The sequence below is a fragment of the Tricharina praecox genome, assembly GCF_024521635.1.
Source record: "Tricharina praecox strain CBS 144465 chromosome Unknown BZA05scaffold_7, whole genome shotgun sequence".
Lineage (NCBI taxonomy): Eukaryota > Fungi > Ascomycota > Pezizomycetes > Pezizales > Pyronemataceae > Tricharina > Tricharina praecox.
The window spans coordinates 1487270-1509028 of record NW_026250409.1 but is presented as its reverse complement, the minus strand read 5'-3'; the positions used below and the strand labels follow the sequence as shown (position 1 = coordinate 1509028).

The 21759-nt window shown below is 53.0% G+C and overlaps 2 protein-coding genes across 2 annotated transcripts; one reads left to right on the top strand and one right to left on the bottom strand.

Annotated features, from left to right (window-relative positions):
* Positions 1 to 3078: 3078 nt before the first annotated feature.
* On the top strand, positions 3079 to 5082 carry BZA05DRAFT_255318 (uncharacterized protein). Its single transcript, XM_051480082.1, has 5 exons — positions 3079 to 3110; positions 3179 to 3220; positions 3288 to 3814; positions 3862 to 4247; positions 4309 to 5082. The coding sequence occupies exons 3-5, from the start codon at positions 3478 to 3480 to the stop codon at positions 5044 to 5046; spliced, it is 1461 nt and encodes a 486-aa protein (XP_051341439.1). The 5' UTR covers positions 3079 to 3110; positions 3179 to 3220; positions 3288 to 3477; the 3' UTR covers positions 5047 to 5082.
* A 6438-nt stretch (positions 5083 to 11520) lies between these two features.
* BZA05DRAFT_255285 (major facilitator superfamily domain-containing protein) lies at positions 11521 to 13864 on the bottom strand. The gene is made up of 5 exons (XM_051480081.1): positions 13484 to 13864; positions 13080 to 13418; positions 12474 to 12952; positions 12100 to 12420; positions 11521 to 12033 (listed from the first exon to the last, which is right to left on the bottom strand). The coding sequence occupies exons 1-5, from the start codon at positions 13712 to 13714 to the stop codon at positions 11778 to 11780; spliced, it is 1626 nt and encodes a 541-aa protein (XP_051341438.1). The 5' UTR covers positions 13715 to 13864; the 3' UTR covers positions 11521 to 11777.
* Positions 13865 to 21759: the final 7895 nt, after the last annotated feature.

The following is a 21759-nucleotide window of genomic DNA, read 5'->3' as shown; positions in this document are numbered from 1 at the left end:
ATGGAACTTGGGTTGGAAAGTGGCGTGGAAACGGGGAGGTGCACGGGTAGATGATATTGCCATGATCTAGATAGGTCGCATGCAAGAAATGAATGAACAAAAAACATTTACCCACGGCTTAGCAGACGGTCGTCGACAGTCGTCCAGGGCCGTCCGTCTCGTCCGTCCGCTGAAAAAACCTTGGTGGTCACGTCCTAGGCTCGGACGGACAGGAGGCACGCTGTCTATCCTTGTTTGAGGCTCAGGACGGACGGACCGGACGATGGAGAAAACTGGCGTACCCATCCCCCTACCCCCAACCCAGATTAGCGAAACCTGTGGTCCTTCATACCCCGAGTACTGTTGGTTCTGTCTTGTCTCAAACAGTTTCAATGGTTGACTGGACGCCATATTCCTAAGACTCAGCTGGCTGTCTGACAGAATCAGAGACTCACTGCTTGCAATTGCCTGGGAGGCGACAGTACGATGAACCCGGTGACGCTCTGTAAAATACAAAACCTTGCGGCCGTGGCCGCGACTACGCGGTGTGGCGGAGCGATGGAGGAGCTGTCAGCGAGAGGAGAGAGCGACGGATGAGCTGACGGCACCGGAGAGTTGACGAAACGGGAGAGTTGACGGCGCAGAAGAGTTGACAGCGCGGAAGAGTTGAGGGATCAGGTCGAGGGCGCGGAAGAATCAATGAACGAAAAGGGTCAAGGCGCGGAGGAGTCAAGGGCGCGTAAGAGTTGAGTGAACGGTCGGTTGAGTGAACGGTCAGTCGAGGCCCCGGAAGAGGTGAGGGCGCGGCCGAGTCATGGTCCGGAATAGTTGAGGGAGTGGCCTTTCAGCCGACTACGTGCTTAAGCAAACATGTTTTCCCTGATGCAGGCAATAATTGAACAGCTGTATCGCCCGACCTGATGTACGCCGCATGAGAGTGTAGCGGCAGCGCACTCGGTGGTACGGAAGAATTAGCAGTCCTAGGTATAATGAAAGGCCTATGGAGCTTCATCCGAGATGTCAAACTTTGGTCGCCCGGAGATCTCGGCACGAGTTAAGGGTTGGCGGTGGAAGAGTCTCGATGGCCAGGCGAAGTCTGATGAGCGGACCCGGCGAACTCTGATGAGCGGCCAACCTTAAGTGACCTCTCAGTCATAAATTGAGGTCTTCGCTGTCGACGATAGGTTCTTCTTCTGTATCGAATAGCATATCATCATCTGTCTACCCATATATTTCAACCCGAGAAAAGTAGCCGTCACAGCCAAAGCAACGAACCGGGCGAAACGGCAGGGAACTTGGCAGAGAGCACATCCCCACACATGCGCAGACCGCAATTCAGCGAATGGCTATGATGAGCTTCGCCATAGCTAGATTTACACCTTACAAGCAAGGAGTTTGATCGAGTCTCTACGGAATCAAGAACCAACAATCGATATCGAGATCAATCGGCGCCCTGCACATATGGGCATCCCCGGCGATGAGCTTGCTGACGGCTAGGCCAAAATCGCTACCAACGAACACGACAACCACAGAGTGGAATCGAGTGGCTAGCCCGCGTCAACAAGTAGAGTACATTAAGCACTCAATGCCCGTCCCGGTTTCCCTAACGCACCTCAGTCGATGGGTCTCGGAAAAGAAGCCGTCAGATGCTCAGTTATGGTTTGAACGGTGGTTGCGTTTGCCTACCTGTTCCGGATGAAAACTAAGCCGGACCCAATCCCGGCAAGACAGACAGGTGGACAGCATCTCGGTGCTACCGGTAGTCTGGGATTGCCCATATGGGGAAGCACTTTCACCGATCGAGTGATGATGATGGTGCTTATACCAGTGCATTCAGACCCAAGAATGTCTGTTCAAGCATAACGAGGTGGAGGGCGGAAAAGAAGACGCTCTGAAAAGAAGCGGAGCGGGCCACAGGAGACGACCGCCCACGGCCCCGCCACTGCCGCACTCGCATAGCCACCGACTAGATCGACTTGTGGTGCTGCCCAGAAATCCGAGATTTCTTACAGACCACCGATGTTGGCAAGCTGGTGTCTATGTCGGAGGAGGAGAAGGAGAACGGAGGCATCTAGTGAAGCTTTGGAGCAGGGGGAGGATTTTGCGTGGAAGAAAGAAGAGGTGGGTTTGATTTACTCGGAAGTCCCTAGGTAGCGCGGGTAGGCCCCGTTTGAGTCGATTGGGATGAAAGGCGGGATCGGAGCCCAGAAACATGAAGCGGAGACACAGGGACTAAGCAACGAGTAATTCTTAGGCGGAGCTACTACCCTTCAACAGCGTTTGGCTTATGGAGGTTACGGTTTGAGAAGGGGGGGGGGGAATTTGAGATCATTCAGATGGCCATTGTTTTGGAGCGATTATTTCCTGGTGAGGTTGAACAACAGTTTACCGAACAGCTATACGGCCCCACATCATACATGACCCTATTCTTGACACCCGGCACTTGATCGATCGCTGGCAACTGCTTATGCCTCGCGGCGCAGCCATTCCACCCCTGCAACCGCCCACGAGGTACCGTATGTTTGGCTGTACCTCGTCAATATATCCGGAATATACCGTCGCTTGGCATTCTCGCTTCCCACGCGGACCTATCCCGCCTAACCAAACGGTTAAACGGCTGTTGCGTGAAACGGAGATGTTTCAGATCTGCAGAATCTTCACTCATACAACGTGGGCTTCGAAACACGCGGGATGTTTTTGGCATGCGCTATGCCATCTGCGGATCGAGAAAGATACGTGGAAAGAGTAAGGAATCGACCTTCGTGTGTTGAAATCGACCGGAGAACTCGTTGACATGTCCACCATGCAGATCATGACAGTTTCTACGGTCAGTGAGCAGCCCATGTGAAGAATGTTCAACGTACAATACATGTAACCCCGAGTCCCAACCGTGGCCTGCGGAGATCGATCTGCGATCAGTGATGGTGGCGAGCAACAGACACATGACGTACTAGATCCACGAATCCATCATCTACCCGCATAGTGCTACTATAGAAAAAGGAGACGACGGGATGGTAAGGCCAAAAGCCACCAGCTCCTGAGCAAGGAGTCCCGCACGGGACGCGTCTTCAAGTTCAGCCAATCGACGGGCTGATTAACCATTTGCGAACATATATCTGTGGCCTGATATGGTTCGTGCTCCCACTCACGTGGCGGTCAAGCCTTGCAACCTGTCAATTAACCCGTTCCGACCAACCAGCCCGTCCCAACTTCCAACTTGGCCGCTATTTGAAACGTCTTGGTAGTGTACCATGTCTAACAGGTCCCAAGTGCCCGAGCGCTAATCCCAGCTAATCGCGACGATCCAGGCGGCTTTTAAACGAGCCATGTGCTTTTGCTCGGTGCCAGGCACCACAAATTTTTGCGTCCAGAAGGTTGAAAACCTCGTCCTTCGCTGTTCCCGAAGGGAATTAACTCCATCGATTCCACCTATAACCCTCGCTCTCGCTCTCAAAAACCGTCCGCCGCCGCCTGCCGGCCGTCTGTTCGTCGGAAATAATGCACCCTCCCGCCCCCGGCTCCCCCGGGCCCGATCAGCACTACCAACTTCGCATGGCGACAGTGATATTGACTGGAATCAACATCGCTTCGTCCGTCTCGTTGGGCGCACGAATCTGCTGGGACGCATACAATGCCCGTACAACTTCACGGGACCTAGAGAAGGCTGGGTTGCTCACGGCCCCCGGGTGGTGGGAGTTGCTATCCGGGAAGGAATTGTTTCCATTGATCTTCAGCATTGCGGTATTTGCGCAGGGCGTAATGTTAGCGATTGTGGAGAGTCAGGGCTTGGGAGGGTATAGGATGTGCGAGCAGTGGGCGGTTGTGGCATGGATAGGTGACCTCTTCCTCCTTGCCGGATTTTACCTTGCACTGACGATGTAGCGACGTGGATCCCAAGTTATACCGCTCTCGTCTTTATAGTCGATACGGGCTTGAGAGCTGTTTGTTCTCCCCGGTTCAAACCACGGTCCATAAAGCGTGTATTCCTCATATTCTGCGGGCTTGTCCTGCTGCTTGTCCTTACCATGCTCCCCGTATGGCTCAGAACATGGAAGGATGACCGCCAAGTCTGTTCCGGAGAGCTGATGATGCTCGTAGGCGGGTTCGCAAGCATCGGAGCCGTAGTGCTAGTCGCCGCGCTCCTCGTGACAGCTAGTTTGGCCGCGGTTATCTGTGTAAACTTGTCCAGGCAGACGCGGGTTGACCTCGAAGGTCGAATGTCGGCGAGTCGGGAGCTTTACTTCATCGCTGCCCTGATGTTACAATGGGTGTGTATACTGATCGGCAGGCACCTCACCTCACCTGAAGAGTAAGCTGACCCCGAGACAGATCCTTCTCTTGCCCAACTTCATCGTCGTCTCGCAGGGCACGACGGTCCGAGAGCTCTCTTTCCTGTCGGCGGTGGTTATCAATACTTCGGGTATCATCGCCAGTACCCTGCACCTCTACCTTCGGGCGCGAAATACATTCATATCCGGACCGCCTTGTCTCACTGAACCGCCGGTGGTCATCGACAAAGCTCCCAGTGACTTCTCCTCCGGGGATGACGACAGACCTGCAGGCACATCGCCTCAACCCAGGGTCCGAGATTCCGAAAATGCGTTGCAGCCTCCTAAATTCCCCGATCGAAGCCGATTCTCGGCTAGCACTGTCGGTGCCAATAATCTCCATCGACTAGGAGAGGAGATCACGTCCCTTATGGCCGGCTTGCTCAGCTCACCCGCGCCGTCCAGCTCGCCTCCGCCTCCGAGACACCGGGACACCTTACCAGAGCCGCGTCACTTCCGCGGTGACAGCGATGTTTCTGTGGTCCATGCTTTCGACAGTACAATCACGAGTCCAAAGCATGCCTACTCACGAGTCCCGCGACGTCCCTCTCGGCATGGAGTCCCGATAGTGAATGTTGACCGCGAACAAAACCTGGGAAACAGTGCGAGAAGGGTGGAATTAGTGAAGGAGGTTCATTCGCACACCCGAACCGACTCCGCGAAGAGTTTGTTCGATGCTGTGCAAACACAGAGTCCAAAGCTGGGCGGTGCTATTGGTGGGAGAAGGTGTATCTTCTGAGCTTCGCGCGAAAATCTGTCAAATTTAGTATTCGTCCACGGCCCGCCAATTTGGGCTGTCGAATCTTTTTTCTACGGCTGGCCTGTATTGATTCTGGTATCCTTATCCAGAGCGTCTTTTTCTTTCGCACTGAGCTTTATAATGTATGTTGAAATAATCCTAGAATTAGATTCGTATACGGTGGGTAGGGTCATAGAAGTAATTACACATGTCAAAGTCACTCGACTCTTTACAGTTAAAACCATCTTCCCAGAGATAATTTAGTGCATTCACTAACATTGAGAACACCATCTCAGTCGAGAAATGGCAGAGTCCACAAGGCCATTCGAACAACTCAACGTGTTCTGGCTACCAGTGAAGGGCTTTCCCGGGACAGACCGGGGCAGTCCCGGATGGGGACGGTACCGTTGGCTGCACCGATATGAGCATAACCAGGCCGTCTGGTACCGAACAGTCCCACTCGGTACTGAGTGAAACTAACGACGCGGTTTCCCGGTACCGGATGGGAGATTGTGCCAGTCTGGAGTGCCGGTATTGCTCGCAAGAATAGTAGACCAATAGTCTAGGTCGGTATCCAACGGTTTCTCGCTTTACTGTGATTGACCTCCGCCCCCCGTACTGGCGTCATGGCGACGCAGGCCGGTAACGGGCGTTGAGATGCTGTACCGCCGTATTCAGATGCGCTGTGCTGTGTGTAAGTGTGCCGCCGGATGCAGAGGGTTCAGACACGGGCTTGAAAACACCACCGGTAGGTAAGCTTCGTTATTGCATTTTACCTAAAAGTGTTTTGGCGGCGAAGCGCCCCGGGTAGCTTCGACCCATTTAGGTCGAGAACTGGCACCCGTAGGTATGTACAATGAAGAGACTCCTCACGTCAGGATAGCACCGAGGTTCTGCGGCTGATAATATCTTCCGAGCCGCAGCTCGACTTGTCCACACCGTCTAGCCGTGGACTCGCTGGCCAACTATTCCTTAACCGGGAGAGCTGGTCACCCCACATCCGTTGTTGCTAGGAACTCCAGGATTGCGTCGCTGCAGCGCTTGTCAGGGAAGAGGTGGCGGATTCTGAAGCGATGCTTTCCCCGGGCCGTCTCTTTCCTGGCTCGCTTTCAGAGTATCCGCTGCTGGCTCCTGTGGCGGAATCACATGGCGGAACATTGGGTAGCGGGGGGAGTCGCGAGTGATCATCTGTGCTGTATCTTGCTTCGGCGACCTGGATACCCGAGGGTTAGTAAAACCCTACAATTACCCTTTAACTGTAAAGGTACCAGCTCGGTACGGCTAGGGCGACTGAGCTGCCCGAGCGGAGAAGTTGGTCATTCCACATGGGACCTCCGAGGACACAGCCCGAATATGCGCCCCATGACACCACAAAGATCTCAAACGACCCGGACGGTGAAGCTGGAAACGACTGCGAATGTTTTCGCTCTGTCTTCACCTTGAGATGTCGGGTAGTGGTGGCCGAGATTCATGTGGTCACGTTAGAGAGAAGGGGGAGGTTTGTAGACACGACTAACCATAGAGGGTACTTCTCGGTACATGACTCCTGGTGTGGAAGTTGCAGATCATCGATAATTTGAAGAAGGGTGTTCTGTCCACCTTGGTCCAGTACCAAGGCCACCAGGACAACAAAAGTATCCATCAGTCGGTCGGATTACTGGTCTTGGAACGATGGGGTTCCCAAGCACTTTTGCGAAGCACGCGATAGATGTTGGTCAAGTGCGCACGAGGAGAAGTGGCACCGCGTACTTGAGAGTCGGAACACACACTTCTGTGTGGCAAAGGTCCAGCGGAGGACGAAGTGCGGAAAAGAGCCGAGGTCCAGATGTCTGAGTATCATTGCGGATGAACGGTATGGCCTACCTAGGTGTACTGGACTCTCTCAACACATCGGTGCCGGAGGAAGACGAGGAATAAGAGGAATAAGACGATCGCCGGGTATCGCGCATGGAGACATCAGTGTCGTGCCAGTTTCTTTGACATTATGTCAGCACCTTTTGGGCGGAAATTCGCAATGAGGCGGAGAAGCCAAGTTGGACTTGGAGGAGATGGTACTGGGCGTAGACTACAATAGCTGCCAGCACGGGAAACGGTCGAACATACGTGGAATGATTCACTTATTATTATTATTATTATTATTATTATTATTATTATTATTTATTTTTCTATTTTTTTAAAAAGCAACCCCACGGGACTCGAATATCCATAAACATTTAGATAAGCAAAAAACTACAATGCAACGTGCTGGCGAGTGTTTAATAAACGCCGGCCGCGCCCACGATACGAGCGGCGCGGCCGATAGCTCGAGCACTCCGCCAGATCGAATATAATTCCTCATCACTCGCGGCTAGATATAGCTCTGCCTGGTTGAGGGAGAGTACTCTAGGTATTATAGGGTCAAATTGAAATCTGACGGGACGATGTCTCCCTGCCTAGATCACGATGATGCTCGACATCATGTTGCGGACCGCGGACTTTGCCGCCCGCCGCTGACCTGTTTTTCGCTTGTCTGCTGGTGTGGCTGGGATCGATCATGCTTCGGCACGCTGTTTTCCGGTGGCCCAATGGTCGGTCTCGTGTGAGTAGCCCGCTGAAGTTCGCTCGTATCCCTGCCCATCAACACGGGGGGAGGGGGGACTCGGCATTGTGGCCAAAACCGGAAGCGGCTCGCGGGGGGGTGGATGTCGCGTGGGGACGACCTGCATTACTTATCACCCGAGTTTCTTTTTCGCTGTGGGACATGGATTTTTTTTCGTCACAGCCTGGGGTTCGCCCAGACAAATTTGTAAAACCGGTAAGATCCGCGATCTCAAACCCCGGGTTGAGAAATCTAATCGAGTGTTCGGTTTCAGCGCTATGAGTGAGGGGCTATGAAGAACCTTCTTAGGTCATTGTAATAGTTGCGAGTATTATTGTTCCACGCAGCCACCATCACAATTGGCACGGCCCGAGGGAGTAAAAAAAAAGAAGCTTAAAATTCGTGACGGACTGGGGATGGTGTGTACTGGGGGTGATTCCGAGAACATAACTCGCCCCCACTGTGATGCACGCGCTCAAGTTCTGTTCTCCGCGGCGGGCTTACCACCACCTACCACCTACCATGCTTTCTCCTTCGAAAATCCTTTTCGGCGTCTATGTCCAGGCAATTACATGACATACGTATGTGGGGGCATTGTGCTCTGATTCACCAAGTTTGAAAGAAAGAAAGCAAGATCCAGGCAATGGGTCGACCGTCGACGAGTGCATCTGAAGTCGCCCGCGCGAGCGAGCGAGCGAGCGAAGCCGTGAGGGAAAATCAGCCGACCAGGCTCAGGAAAGGTCGTCAGGTGGGCAATTCGTGTTTTTTTTCCTTTTCTTTCGCGTGATCCGACTCGATTCATCTTTTGTCCTGTCCGGTGAGCGAGAGGGCCCACGAACGATCTACCGGCTTCTGCTTGCTTGTCGTTCACCTTTGTCACTCGTTCACTCTTTCCCCCCTGCGCTGGCTTTAAAACGCTGGGCTGGACTGGGTATCGCAGGGAGAACCAAGCAGTAGTAGGTAGTTAGCCTGCACACCCCACAGGCACACACGCACACACACTTTCCGGAAGCACAGATAACGAGCGCAGTTGTTTGCCGTATGTAAGGCCGGTCGGCACACCCGCCCCGCCGCCTGCCTGTAGGTAGGTACTCCGCTGTCAAGCGGAAATGCGGGGGGGTGCACCACCCAGAAGCTTTAGACGCTTCAGGTTTGCTTTTTCTCAAGCCACAAAAGTCACTGGAGATACCCAACATGGTAGATAGATATGCGGTGAGCACGCGTCAAGAAAGAAACTGAGCGATAAAGATAAGAAAAATGCCGTCCTCAGCGGTGAGTAAACAAGGCAATTTGAGATGCGGGAACTTAGATGGTGACTGCGAACATGCAGTTGTTTGTGGGAATTAGGTGCCACTGCTGCTGATGCTGCTGCCGCTGCAGTGCAAAGTTAACGGCTGGAGTAGTTAGTAGAGAGTCATGATCCCGGAAGTCGTCTCTCGGTCTGCAAATGATATGTTCACAGTATGAAGGCCCAGCCCAGCACGGGATACTCTTTCGGACTGCTTCTCACCTTGGACCTCGGGGATTGACGTGGTCGTTCGCAATACCGTGATAGACCCGCATCGTGCCAAGTTGCAAAGACATCCCTCATGCTTCGCCTCGGCGGAGTCGCTCCTTCGATCGTGATCTCTACCGTTTTCGTTTGATCGACGACGTCCAATGAGTCACAAGGTGAGTATAGTAGGTAGGGATCCCTCATCATCTGGGAGCGAAATATCAATTGGCTCGATTTTCCAGACAAGCGTCCAGCCGGGGCAGCGACGGCGGTAAGCGCTGCCAGTCATCGCACGCCGCTTATCCAACCACTTGGCAACGCCGGCGTATTCGGGACGCCGGGGGCCCGGGGGGGGCCTTCGAGACTCGAGAGCACTCTGCATAATCGAGAATGGAGTATCTATGGAGTATGGAGGCAATACCAAACCCGGTGGGTTTTCCAACATGTGGTGCTCTGGCCCCACTGCACCGGCGACCTCTCTAGCAATGCCAACCTGTTTTCCGTCCGGCAAATTCTGCGTGCGTCATCACCGAGACAGTGAGAATCATTCTCCGTTGGAGAGTGGACGAGCTTCCATCCAATACTTGGTCCAGCATGGACCATGAGGTACGTACATACGGCACTTGGTTTCCCTCTCTCCGCGGCCTGCCTGCCCCAAACGCTCTAGACGCAGGCTAGACCGCAGTCCTAACCGAACAACACATATTTTTTCCCACCACAGCTTTTGCCAGCCAAAAATTGATGACGGACGGCTGGCTGGCCACCGTTAGTCTAGGTATAACATGTATGTGGTGGCCATCGACCAGCGATCTTGCTCTCCCGCCGTAGCTACCAGGGTGCGATGATATTAATCCCGGGCCACCATGTATGTATGTAGAGTACATAGAAGTCGCTGCCTTCCGCGACGGCGAGTGGTGTGGGGCTGCTGGCAATGATAGGTTCCCAGGAAAAGCAGCAGACTACGGAAGCGGCAACTAGGACTGGCGAACTACACGCATTCTTGAGTTCATATTGACTCGATATAGATCATCTATAGCTATATAGTATTTTTTCTGCAGATGCTCTAGAGTATTCCATATCTACTCATCTCGCCGTGGAAAGGTGATACCCAACCGCATGCTTTGCTGGAAGCTGTCGATACCTCATCCTTCCCCTCACCAAGAAGTGAGACCAACGACAAGCAGGAGTCGACACACGAGGACATATTCCAATCCGGCCATCGTTGCGGGGGTAGCAGTCGCAAGGCGGATGGATGCGTGGATGGAAGGATCGGGTTGTAGTCCAGTCGGGTATTGTCTGCACACAACCACCATCACCACCGTCACCACCAACACTACCAACACCACCATCACCACCGTCACCACCAACACTACCAACACCACCACCATGATCTCATCTCTTCCGTGAGTTTCTTTACGCACGTAGGTAGGTATGCTGAGGTGTTCCACTATCACACCACACATTGATCTCTCGCTGGATGCCCGACTTGGTCCTGCCGGTGATGATGACATTTGCTGCACCTGATCCATCCCGCGGCAATCGAAATCTACTACTAACTACCACGATTGTCCCGGTGCCGGTGCGCCAAGTGCGGGCGCTATATACCTACCGGTATTCCACTGCATCCGTACTCTACCCATGGAGGCGAGGCGCCAACGCGCGCGCCCGCGCGGAAAGAATTAGTAACCCCCACCCCCCTCACCCTTTTGCAGCGATGGATGGAGGGGAAGGGAGAGGTATACCCGCAAGGAGGTACATGCCGGCACGAAATAATACGTGTTGGTATGCTACCCATACAGAATGCATTACATGGGGTGCGCACGAATCCCACCGACCGTTGCTCCGTGATCCTCTGGTCCTTCCTTGTGTTTGCCATGCATGTATATGTGCATACATACATACCTAATGATCATAATCCTCATACGCACTCGGTTGTGTCTCTGTTCATATACACAAGTATCTATAGGCAAGTACTTCATATGCCGGTGCACCGCGGCACCTGGTATCCCCGTGCGGAAAACACACGCAGCCATTCAACCATTCAACTACCGGTGCGGTGCAGAGCTGACTGCGTCGTTGATCGGCTACCGGTTAAAGCTAACGGGCTGGAGATAGGTCCAACGAAGGTATGTATTACTATATAGCTATCGATTGAGTTGTTACAGTAAGAGTCCATTCGACTCCGGCGTAAAAAAGCTGGTGAGTCGGTAGATGTAGTCCTCTCGTCGGCACCCCATCCCCTACGACCACATGTCATCCAAGCCATGGATATACATGCGCATCACCTCATCCCGGTCCCTCCGGCAATGCCTCGTCTCTCCACCAATCCCGTATGAGATCCCACCTCCACCTCTTTTTTCCTATGATTAAAACACGAGCAAAGAGGAGGTTAAAAAGAAAACCGAAAGAAAAAAAAACAAATTTCCCCCATCCAACCACTTTTTGACTCCGTAAAGTTATCGTACTGTACAGGAATTAGTGCATTAGCACCGCCCGACGGTGGTTGTCCCAGAGTCAAAGCATGCATCTCCAAAAGAAAAAAACCCTAATAGGAAACCAGACCCAGATGAAACCAATTTAAACCCCCTAATCCAAACAAAGAAAAGAAAAAGATGGAACGGAAAAGAAAAAAGTAAATCGAAGGTTGAGGATTGAAGCTTATTCGGAATCGGACGCTTCGGCCTCGAGCTGCATCTTCTTCAGACGTTCCTTCTCGTCGGCAGTCATGTCGCTTTTGGCTCTGTCCAACCGGACGAATGCGAGCATGATCAGAAGGGCAACCCCAGCGAGTCCAACTTCGAACCAGAAGACGTATCGGTAGCTCTGCTGGAGGCCGTGATGTCTGGTTTCGTGGGCCAAGATTTCGCCGAGACCAAGGAAAAAGGCGATGCTGAGATGCATGTTGGAGTTGATTCTGAGTGGGGGAGATGACGTTAGCTACCGCAATAAGACGCAATATTAGATCCGGGATATAACTCACATTGCACCGGCAAGACCCTGCTGCCGCTTCGGAAGGCAGGTGGTGATGAAGATGTTGGTGATGTTGAAGCTAATATCGATTCCGATCGTTGCTGTAACCATTGCCGGGAAAACGAAGGCCCAATAGGAGGCATTTGATGGCATAATGGCGAATAGCAACGGCGCGATGACCCAGGAGACTCCCGCAATGAGCATCAAAATGGTTCCGGAGAGTAAGTGAAGCACGAATCCGCCAGCTGCCGCGATGATGATGCCCCCAATGCACATGGGAGAGACCCAGGCCACGATCTGTAGCGGGCTTCCTCCAATAATCGCATCCATGCTGCGGGCGGCGTCAGTGAAGCTCTTTTTTTCGGGACAAGAGGGTTTTCGTACTAGTAAGTGGTATAGAGCAAAAAGATGCCCAGACCACCATATTGCATGAACATGGCACCGACGACCGCGGGGAATGTATCGACCTTGAAGATTTCGACGGGCAACAATGGTTGTTCGGCCATCCAGCCCTCCCACCACGTGGCAACCGCCAAGATCACAACTCCCGCGCAAAAAGTGACAGGGATGTACGGCGTCCTCCAGCCCTGCGGAGCACTTGGCGATGCGGTGAAGGAAAACACTATTAGAACAAGTCCCGATACAATCAAAACCGTACCCGGCCAGTCCATCTTGATACCCAGTGCCGCGCGTTCATCGGTGTCCGACGGCATGGACGCATATGCGAGGAAGAATGAGATTGCGCTCAGGATTGCACCGATGAAGAAGTACCAGCGCCAGCTCATCAGTTGCGCTGCAAGTCCCGCAAAAAAGATTCCCACGAAGAAACCCAGAGGAGCACAGGCACCGTAAACCGAAAACACCTGAAAAGCGAGCGTTCAAGTCAGCTGCCAAGATCCTCTAGCCGGCGAACAGACTCCCGGTCCCCCCCTCCTCCCCGATTAGGGGATGGAGCGGTGTGTGGGGGGGGGGGGGGAGGTTTTGACTAACCAAGTTTTTCCGAGGCCCAGGACGGTAAACGCTTCCAAGGAGCATGACACTGCTCGGGAGAAAAGCAGCGGGCCCGAGACCTTGCAATGCTCGCGCGAGATCTAACATCAGTTCCGTCTGGGCCACTCCCGCCACTATACTGCAGATAACGAGCCATCCCACGCCGATGACAAACAACCGCTTGCCACCGTACATGTCGGAAAGCCTGCCCATCGGCAGCAAGAAGCAGGATATGACGAGAGAGAAAGCTGATGCCGGCCAAGTTGCCGATGCTGGTGGAATATCAAGAGCTTCGACAACCGTCGGTACCAGCACATTGAATCCAGAAACGAAGTACTCCTGTAAGGGGAAGAGTGAGCGAATGTTCCAAAAATGAGTGGGGAGCAGTTTCTTCGAGTACGAACCACCAAGATCTGAGACATGCATATCGACAGTATGAAGGCAATCTCTGACCACTGGGTCTTGAAGCATTCTGGTCGAGCTCTTCCCAGGCGTTCGATCTCCTTCTGATCCAGTCCGTCGAAGAGGGAGGCTCCGGGGGATGTTGGCGTCTCCGGAACATTGTTTTTATCGTTATCCGGCGGAGGAACAGTCGTCGCCGTACTCGGCGGTGGCGAATCTTGCACTTTCTCCATTGTTGTAAAGTTCGATGGGCGATTTGACGACGGTGACAGCTGAGTTAACGGCTGAGATGATACGAAGATAATCGACCTTGAAGGGTAGAATCGGAAGGGAACGATGGGTCTATTTATTCAATAGACAGACGGGATACCGTGTTGGGGGTGGGGGGGGGTGGTGTTGATAGACATATGACGAATCATTGAAGGCCATGGGCTGAGCAGTGAGCAGATCTCCGAAGAAAGCGCTTGAATTGGCCAATTGTGACGCACTGGGGTGGAGGTCAAGCCCTAGGCGGGACCGAATAGACGGGCCATGTGAGCACTACATACAAGAAGCAAAAGCAGCTCAGAAGGAGACGCAAAAAAAATAAAAAAATATCAAGTAAATTAGGAAGGGGGGGATACCGGAGCAGACTGGTACAAGAACCGGGATCAGTGTACCTGGGTAATCGGGAGGATGAAGCGAATGGTGCTGGGAGAGTGGAAGTGGTGGTGGGAGGGAAGAGGTGCAGTAGCGCAGCCTGCATGCAGGAGGTTCGCCTGTACGTACGGTAAGGATGTGGTGGTGGTGGTGGTATTGAACTTATGTAGGAGGAGGATGAGGAGTTGGAGGCGGAGGAGGCGGAGGACGAGAAGGAGGAGGAGGTGGTAGTGGTGGTGGTGATGGTGGTGGTGGTGATGGTGGTAGTGGTGATGGTGGTGATGGTTGTGGTGGTGATGGTGGTGGGACATACTATGGCAGGCGGCGGCGTGCAACATACATTATCCAGCCCGTATACTTGGAGTAGGTACGCGATATAGGATCCTGTTAGAACGGGAGCAAGGCTCGGCGCATGCCTTCGAACGGAGCCTGCCCGCGGATGCTACATATCAAAGTTTGGACGCCCGGGGACGTCGGCACGACTAAGGTTTCGCGTTGGACGGTAGAGACCGAGTATCGACGAGCATATGGTTACGCGGCGAACTTTAGGCGGCACCTCAGCCTTGTATATAAAGAGAGGCCTCACTGCTGGCGATAGGGTTTTTGCTGTATCGAATCAATCATCTCGGTCGTTCTATCCGTATATTTCAACACTACACGTCCAGCCTTGGAGATTCCTTGCGGCTGTAGACGTGTAGAGTACTATTCTAGACCACACTCAGCAGAGAGAGACAACATGGAATGCCCATTAAGATGCTCACGATATTGCTGCACCCCGTCCCAAGATCTACCACCGCTGCTGAAAGCTGCAAGATGTAGAGTAGAGCATGTAGGTAGGTACATAGGTACATAGGTACATACTCCAGTACCAATACATACCTAAGGCTGATGTTGTTGCTATTGTGATGCAGCGCCACAAGCACCGCATGCCCGACTGGAGATATGTAGCCCTGTCATGTTGGTGGCGTTGCGATAAACAGCCGTTTCCTGGTGTGGGTGTGGGCTTGGACGGCATGGGAGTTGGTGATCCCTTCCCCCACCCCCCTTCCCCAGACGAGACGACGATGAGCGATGGCTATTTTTCTTTCTGGCATGGGGGCGAACTGCTGCCGGCGAATGGTTGCCTCTGGAGGACGCTGGGCTTAAGCAGAAAGTGGCAGCCATACCCGCCACGACGTCAATCCAGCCAATCACGGACCGGAGCCCGCCAGACGACTGTTTTTTTGGTTTTTAGTTTTTTTTCTCGTGAAGCGATCGCATCGGCTGCAAGTCATACTCTATATCTGAAGAACCGGGACGGCCTCTGGTGGGGCCTGCCTGCCTGCTGGGGGCGACAGTAGAGCAGAGTACGGTAGAGTAGGATGTATGTACCAAGTACCGTAGAGCAGAGCAGAGCAGAGCAGAGTAGAGCGGCGCAGAGCAGTCGGCCCCGTGGTATGGATGCACATGGGTAGTCGTCAGGGTTGAGACACATTCTCCGGATTGCATCGTCCACCCACCCCATTTTTTATTTTTTTGGCATTTTCTTTTATTCCCTTTTATGTTCTCCTATTTTCTTTTATTTATTTTCTTCGCTGATGCACTTGCCCAGCCGCCCTATGCTGTTACGGGACTTCCGAGTTGGATGGCGAATGGCGTGGAGCAGACTCCAGAGGGCAAGTTGCGACCCGGACCTTGAGGCTTGGGCCACTACCCAAGTAGGTAACTTGCGTATATACCCAGTGGGCATGTATGTAGAATGGGTAGAGTACGCACATACATACAGGATCAATTACTTGCTTTCTACAGAGTAATACACCCTGCAGTCTGCGGTACTCTACTCTACTCTACTGTATCTACTCTACTGTATCTACTCTACTCTGCCGTACTCTACTCGACTCTGTACCAGCACGCGGCCCAAACCATGTGTTACTGATAAGTGGAAGTGGGCTGCTAAGGCAGAACTCTGCTGCGTGGCGGCCGATTGCGCAAACCACCTACCCTCTACGGAGTACCAGGTAGGTAGGCAGGTTACCCAGGTGAGACCCCCGGAGAAGCCTCGAGGGGGGGAGGGGGGGAGAATTTTCCTAGGAATTTAGGAGAGATATCTACACCGGCCCGAGGCTGATACCGTACACACAGGGCACCCTATGTATGTATGTAAGTACATAGACTACATATGTACATGGCTCGCACGCAACAGCCGTGGAATATAACTTGCCAGCCGCTGTAAGCGTCGTGAGAATGGACCGTGGGACTGAGAGAGAGAGATAGAAAGGGGGAATTTATTTTAATTTATTTTTTGGGAACCGCAGCGGACGCCGGCGGCCGGCTAGCAAGGCACGCAACGCAAAGCAAAGCAAGGCAAGACACACGGCCACCACGGTCCGGCCCAGTTGTTGCATTCACCGCGCCGCGCCGCACGCACAACAACAATAACAACAATAACAATATCTACCGCGGACAGAATCGAGTAAACCAAGTACTCTACCAAGTATAGAGGCACATAACATACCAGCCCATTCAATACAAATCCACCCCCACTCTCTCCCGTGACTGCGCCGACGATACTCACTGACCGTGACTCGCAACAACCCTCGACGCACTCGGCACTCTAAACTCAGTGCGTCTGCTAGACTCCGGAAGGGGAAGATATTGTGCCTATACGAAGCCCCCCTTCTCGCGATAGGCGATAGAGGGCAGCCAGTGCCTGTGGGGACGTATCTCCCCATCAACGATCGATTGACGTGGGTGGCATTATCGGTGGTGGTGGTATGGAACGCTTGGCGTCCGGTGAGGGTGTGTATCCCATCCCATCGGCCTGGCCTGGCGGGTGTGTGCATAGTGATTAAATGCGAGTGGTTGCCGTACAATTGTATGTATATGTGTATGGTACATAAGTACCTCCTCACTTGGTTATAACCAAAGTTCTTACTTTTACTTGTGTACTCTACATATCGACATAAGTCAGTACCAGTGCATAGTTTCCTGCGAGCACAGAGCGTCAGCCTAGTTATGATAGTTGGTTCTCTCTTTCGGCACACACGAAGTATCCGGCGTATGCAACTGCAATGCCAGCCGTCAAAAAGGGGTCCAAGCTACGAAGAAATGTATGCATGTAGTGTGCATCGTTCCGGCCAGTCGGACGAATGGTTGGCAGCACTTTGAGCGGCCCATCGAACACACACGAACACATCGGAGAATGCCGGTGAATTGATATGGGTCGGCTTACATTTTCGCTAAGGTGCTAACATGCTAAAGTGCTCTAAAGGTGCTAACTAAAGTGCTATGTGAGGTGCTAAGCTGCTAGATAGATACTAGAGGCTAAGATGACAAGATGACAAGATGCTAAGATGCTAAGATAGATGCTAAGATAGGGGCCAAGACGACAAGATGCTAAGATGCTACTGCTACTCCAAGCTGCGTTTTCTATGCATAGGCATGTAGATGCACCGAGATGGGTAGCTCCCGCATCATACATGCGCATCGAGAAGTCCCGAGGAATCATCTCACATTTTGCCATTTTCCCCTCCCACACGCATGTATGTATATATGTATGTATGAATAGTCTCCTCCAGTACGGATCTACCGAAACCCGATGTTGTGGCCATCGAGAGGAGCTGTTTCGATTTTGCATACCGAGGCGTAGAGTACCTATGTGGGATTCCCTCGTCGGGCACGCGCGTATCCTGGTTGGATACACCTTTATCGCCCATTTGATTACGCCTCTATTCACTCGGCATGTATTGTACAAACATAGAGTGCTCACACGTAGGTATCCGCACGCTTTCCGAAAGGTAGTTATGAGTTAACTATGGGGAGATACCGGGCGTCGGGTTAGGGTTGAACGCATAGGTAGATGGCAGATAGAGTAGTTACTCCAGACGTCGTCGCCGAGAGTTCGGCGAATTGTTGAGTAGTAGCGTCCGGTCCATCGACACGACCACCGGCAGCACCAGCACCACCATGAAACCACACCCTATCAACATCGTCGACGACCAGAGTAGCCAGCGCAGCCGCCCTCCGTTTTTTCCACACTTCCGACCGTAGGTACTGTACGTACCACTCGGAAGCGTACTCACTAGTAACGCCCTCGGCATATCCGTCAGCCCGCGCCGAGGAATCCCAGCGGAATCGAAAGACCAAATTGCCGCAGTAGTCAGAGGACTCGTGTCACCCACTTCAGTCCTGTTTGGAATGATGCCGGTACTGGTCCTCGAGACTCCGACGAGACTCCGGCGGGGGGCAGAGTCGTCGGATGCACCTTGAGTTTCCGCGGGGGCGTGAAAGGAGTTTTCCGATTGGGAACGGAGCGTACTCTAGAGAGCTGCGTGGTCGGGTTTTCCGTTCCTTCCTTCCATTCCTTCTTCTTCTTCCTGCTTTTTTTTCCCAGTCGGTATCTGACACTTTCCATGCTTGCTTCCTGTCCTGTCCCACCTGTCCTGTTTTGTCCGGTCCTATAATCTCAGCAGATACGGACAGGCTATAATCACCGTGGGAAGCACACCTAAGTATGTATGCACGGCCATGCGACGAGTGTGTCTTAGGTACATAAAGGCAGCATTTAGTGCGATGCGGTACGGTGCGATTCGCGCTTCCGACGGGACCTGGGAACTTGATCCTGCCAGGCGGGCGCACGCTCGTGGCGCACTCTCATTTGTACTCTTGAACGGAGTGCTGCTCCCCACACTAGGTATCGCGATCGATTGATGGATGGATGGGTAGATGCATTAATAAATTGATATGGGGGGACACACGAACAGTTACCTGAAAAGAATGCATCTCAAATTGGGATGGGGGGAGGATCCGCTGCCAGTATCGGGCGCCACGATGAGCATCAAACTGAGAACCCCACAAAAATTTATCCGCTGTCAAGCTTTTTATTTTTATTTTCCTTGCCACTCCCACCCTAGAGTATTTCCGCCGCGCACCACGCCGGGTCGAGCAATGTCAATTGCTGATAAGCATGGAGTACCATACTCTAGAGATCAAGTACTTCTTAGGTACTTGTTACTTACTTGGGTACGTGTATGTACTTCCGACTTCGACGCTCGCCGAGAAGCCCGCGGCGCGGCGGCTGCATGGCCGCGTGGAGGCGGCTGGTCCCGGCGACTTCGCAACATCCGTGGCCGCAGCTGTACCTAAGTATGTACTGCACATGTGGGCCGTGATGGGTGCACGACAAGAGGACGGTGCTGGCACAAATCGCCGGCGGTCTCTCGCTCGCCCATGCCACCGACGACCGCTTCCCCTCCTCCCCCGTGTCGTGGTCGCTACCGTACGGTACGGTGGCATGGTGTGGAAGTATGTATGTATGGACGCATATGTACCTACTTGGCTACCTATGTAGGTAAGTATTGTACGCACATGAATTCCCGAGAAACTAGCAGGACAGGATACCGGAGGCGGTTCCAGCTCCTCGGTATCCCATCCGCGATCTCCTATCTCGGATGGTCAGCCTAGCCCGAACATCTCCAACCGGGCTGTTTGACAGCAAATGGTGCATGGCACGAGTGCTCTACCCAGTGGGTTGCTCCAGAGTGGACGGGGGCACTACTCTACCTAAGGAAGTACATAGTTAGTGCACTTACTTGAGTTGCATACTCTACCTACCGTGATCCCAGATTGGATAATACCCGACACCATCGGGGGGAAGGGGGTGAAGATTCCGGAGAAGAGCCGAAAGAAATCCGATGCATAAGGTCCTAGGTAACTATTCTGAGGGGGGAGCCAAGAAGAAGAATCGTTCTAGCGACAAATCTGGAGGTCCGAGGAAGTCGCCCCCGTCCACCGACGATGCACGATATGACGTGGAGGTGGTTGCTTCAGCCTCATCGAGGCGGTGGTCGCTGTGGCTTGAAAAGAAACCCCAGAAAAGGAAAACAATAAATAAATAAAAACGCCACCCTCATCAACACACCACCGATGATCGGCGCGATATCCCAACGGGTGCGGGGGGGCGAGGGTAAAAGACCATGCGGAAAAACAAAGCATACCTTCAATCGACGCTTCCTGCTCGCAAGTCCTCACATTAACATCCCCACGGACGACAGGCGGGCGCATACTGACCAGACAACACAAGCCCTCCCCCCCATCCTCCCGCGGTGACCAGGAACATCAGCCCACGCAGTTTCATTCTTCAAGTGCGCGGGCGATAGTGTGGGGTAGCGGTGATTTTCTGCCTACACACTTCCCACACACACACACACAAACCTCGCAGAGTCACGTACCTTCTTATTTACCTACCCCCCCCCCCCCCCGTTATCTGTGCCCCCCCTCCCCCTCGATTCCGCATCAAATGTCAGATTCGAGCTTTGCTTTGCTTTCTCCGTCCGTCGCCCCGTCGCCATCTCAGGTTCGCTCGTTCGTGGATTGGGAAAAAAAAATAAGCACAGCATAGCACAGCATAGCACAGCATAGCACAGCATAGCACAGCACAGCACAGCACAGCACAGCACAGCACAGCACAGCACAGCACAGCACAGCACAGCACCGCACACGCGGCGTCGGTGAAAACCACTCAACGTTTTGCGGAATTCCCAGATAGGCCTTCCTTTCCTCGCAGGCGCGCTCGTTGGCGATACGGAAGGATCACGCTGCTGCTGGTCCGGATCGTACGGTAGAGTGCTACTAGGGAAGATGACTGAAACCGCCGCCGCAGCGTATCTCGCGCAACCAACCATCCAACAAACAAACCGATGCTGCTGCTTATGCGGGAAACATAGGTGAGTACGGTCGGTAGGTTAGTAGGTATTCCCCCAGAGCTCAATGTCGTTGCGACTTTTGCTGTCTCGACGGCACATCACCCAATAGCCAATGCCCAACGACCAATAACCAATGTCCTACCGCGTACGGCCTTTTGTCCATAGCTAACCGGTCCAATCACTGCAGCCAAACATGCGGTACTAAACTTACCAGTCCAGCCGTGCTGCCAAACAAAAACCTCGATGCCAATTGCAAGATCTAAAGTCGGATCGTGAGTCCCCAGGCGGAACTATCGCTAACCCAGCCAGCCAACCGTCCCACCCTCCTGAGTCCTCCCCCCTGCACATGACTTACTAAGTTGAACGCAATCGGTGTTCCCCTGCGTTTGCACACTGGTTGCGCATGCAGTTCTTAATCCGCTTTCATCCCGCGCTATTTTTTTCCCACGCACACGCACACACGCGGACCCACACCTGGTATGATATGTAAGTGTGAAGATTTCAGTAGTAGAGCCTTCAGCTGGCGCGTTTCATTGGCCTTTCCATGGTCTTTTTCTTTTCTTTTCCGGATCAGAAAGAGCCCACACCGATCGGGTGATATGCAGCAGATTATGGGGGGAAACTGCTGGGTGATTTGACAGGAAACTCCCAAGTTTGGGTTTGGGTTTGGGTTTGGGTTTCGTGCTGCTTCGATATCTGATTGGAGATAAACCTTCCTTTCCTTTTCCTTTTCACGACGGCGCAGTGGCTGCGAAGTTTTGCTACTATAGGTAGGTATTTAGGTACATAGGGGCTCCGTATGGAAATGGAAATTTTAGGAGGAGGAAGTGAAGTGCAGGCGCTTGATCGAAGTCGGAGAAGAAGAAGAAGGAGAAGAAGAAGATGGCGATGAACAAGAAGGGAGCATGCATGCATATCTACCTGGTACGTACCTAGAGCAAGACCTACAGCGAGCA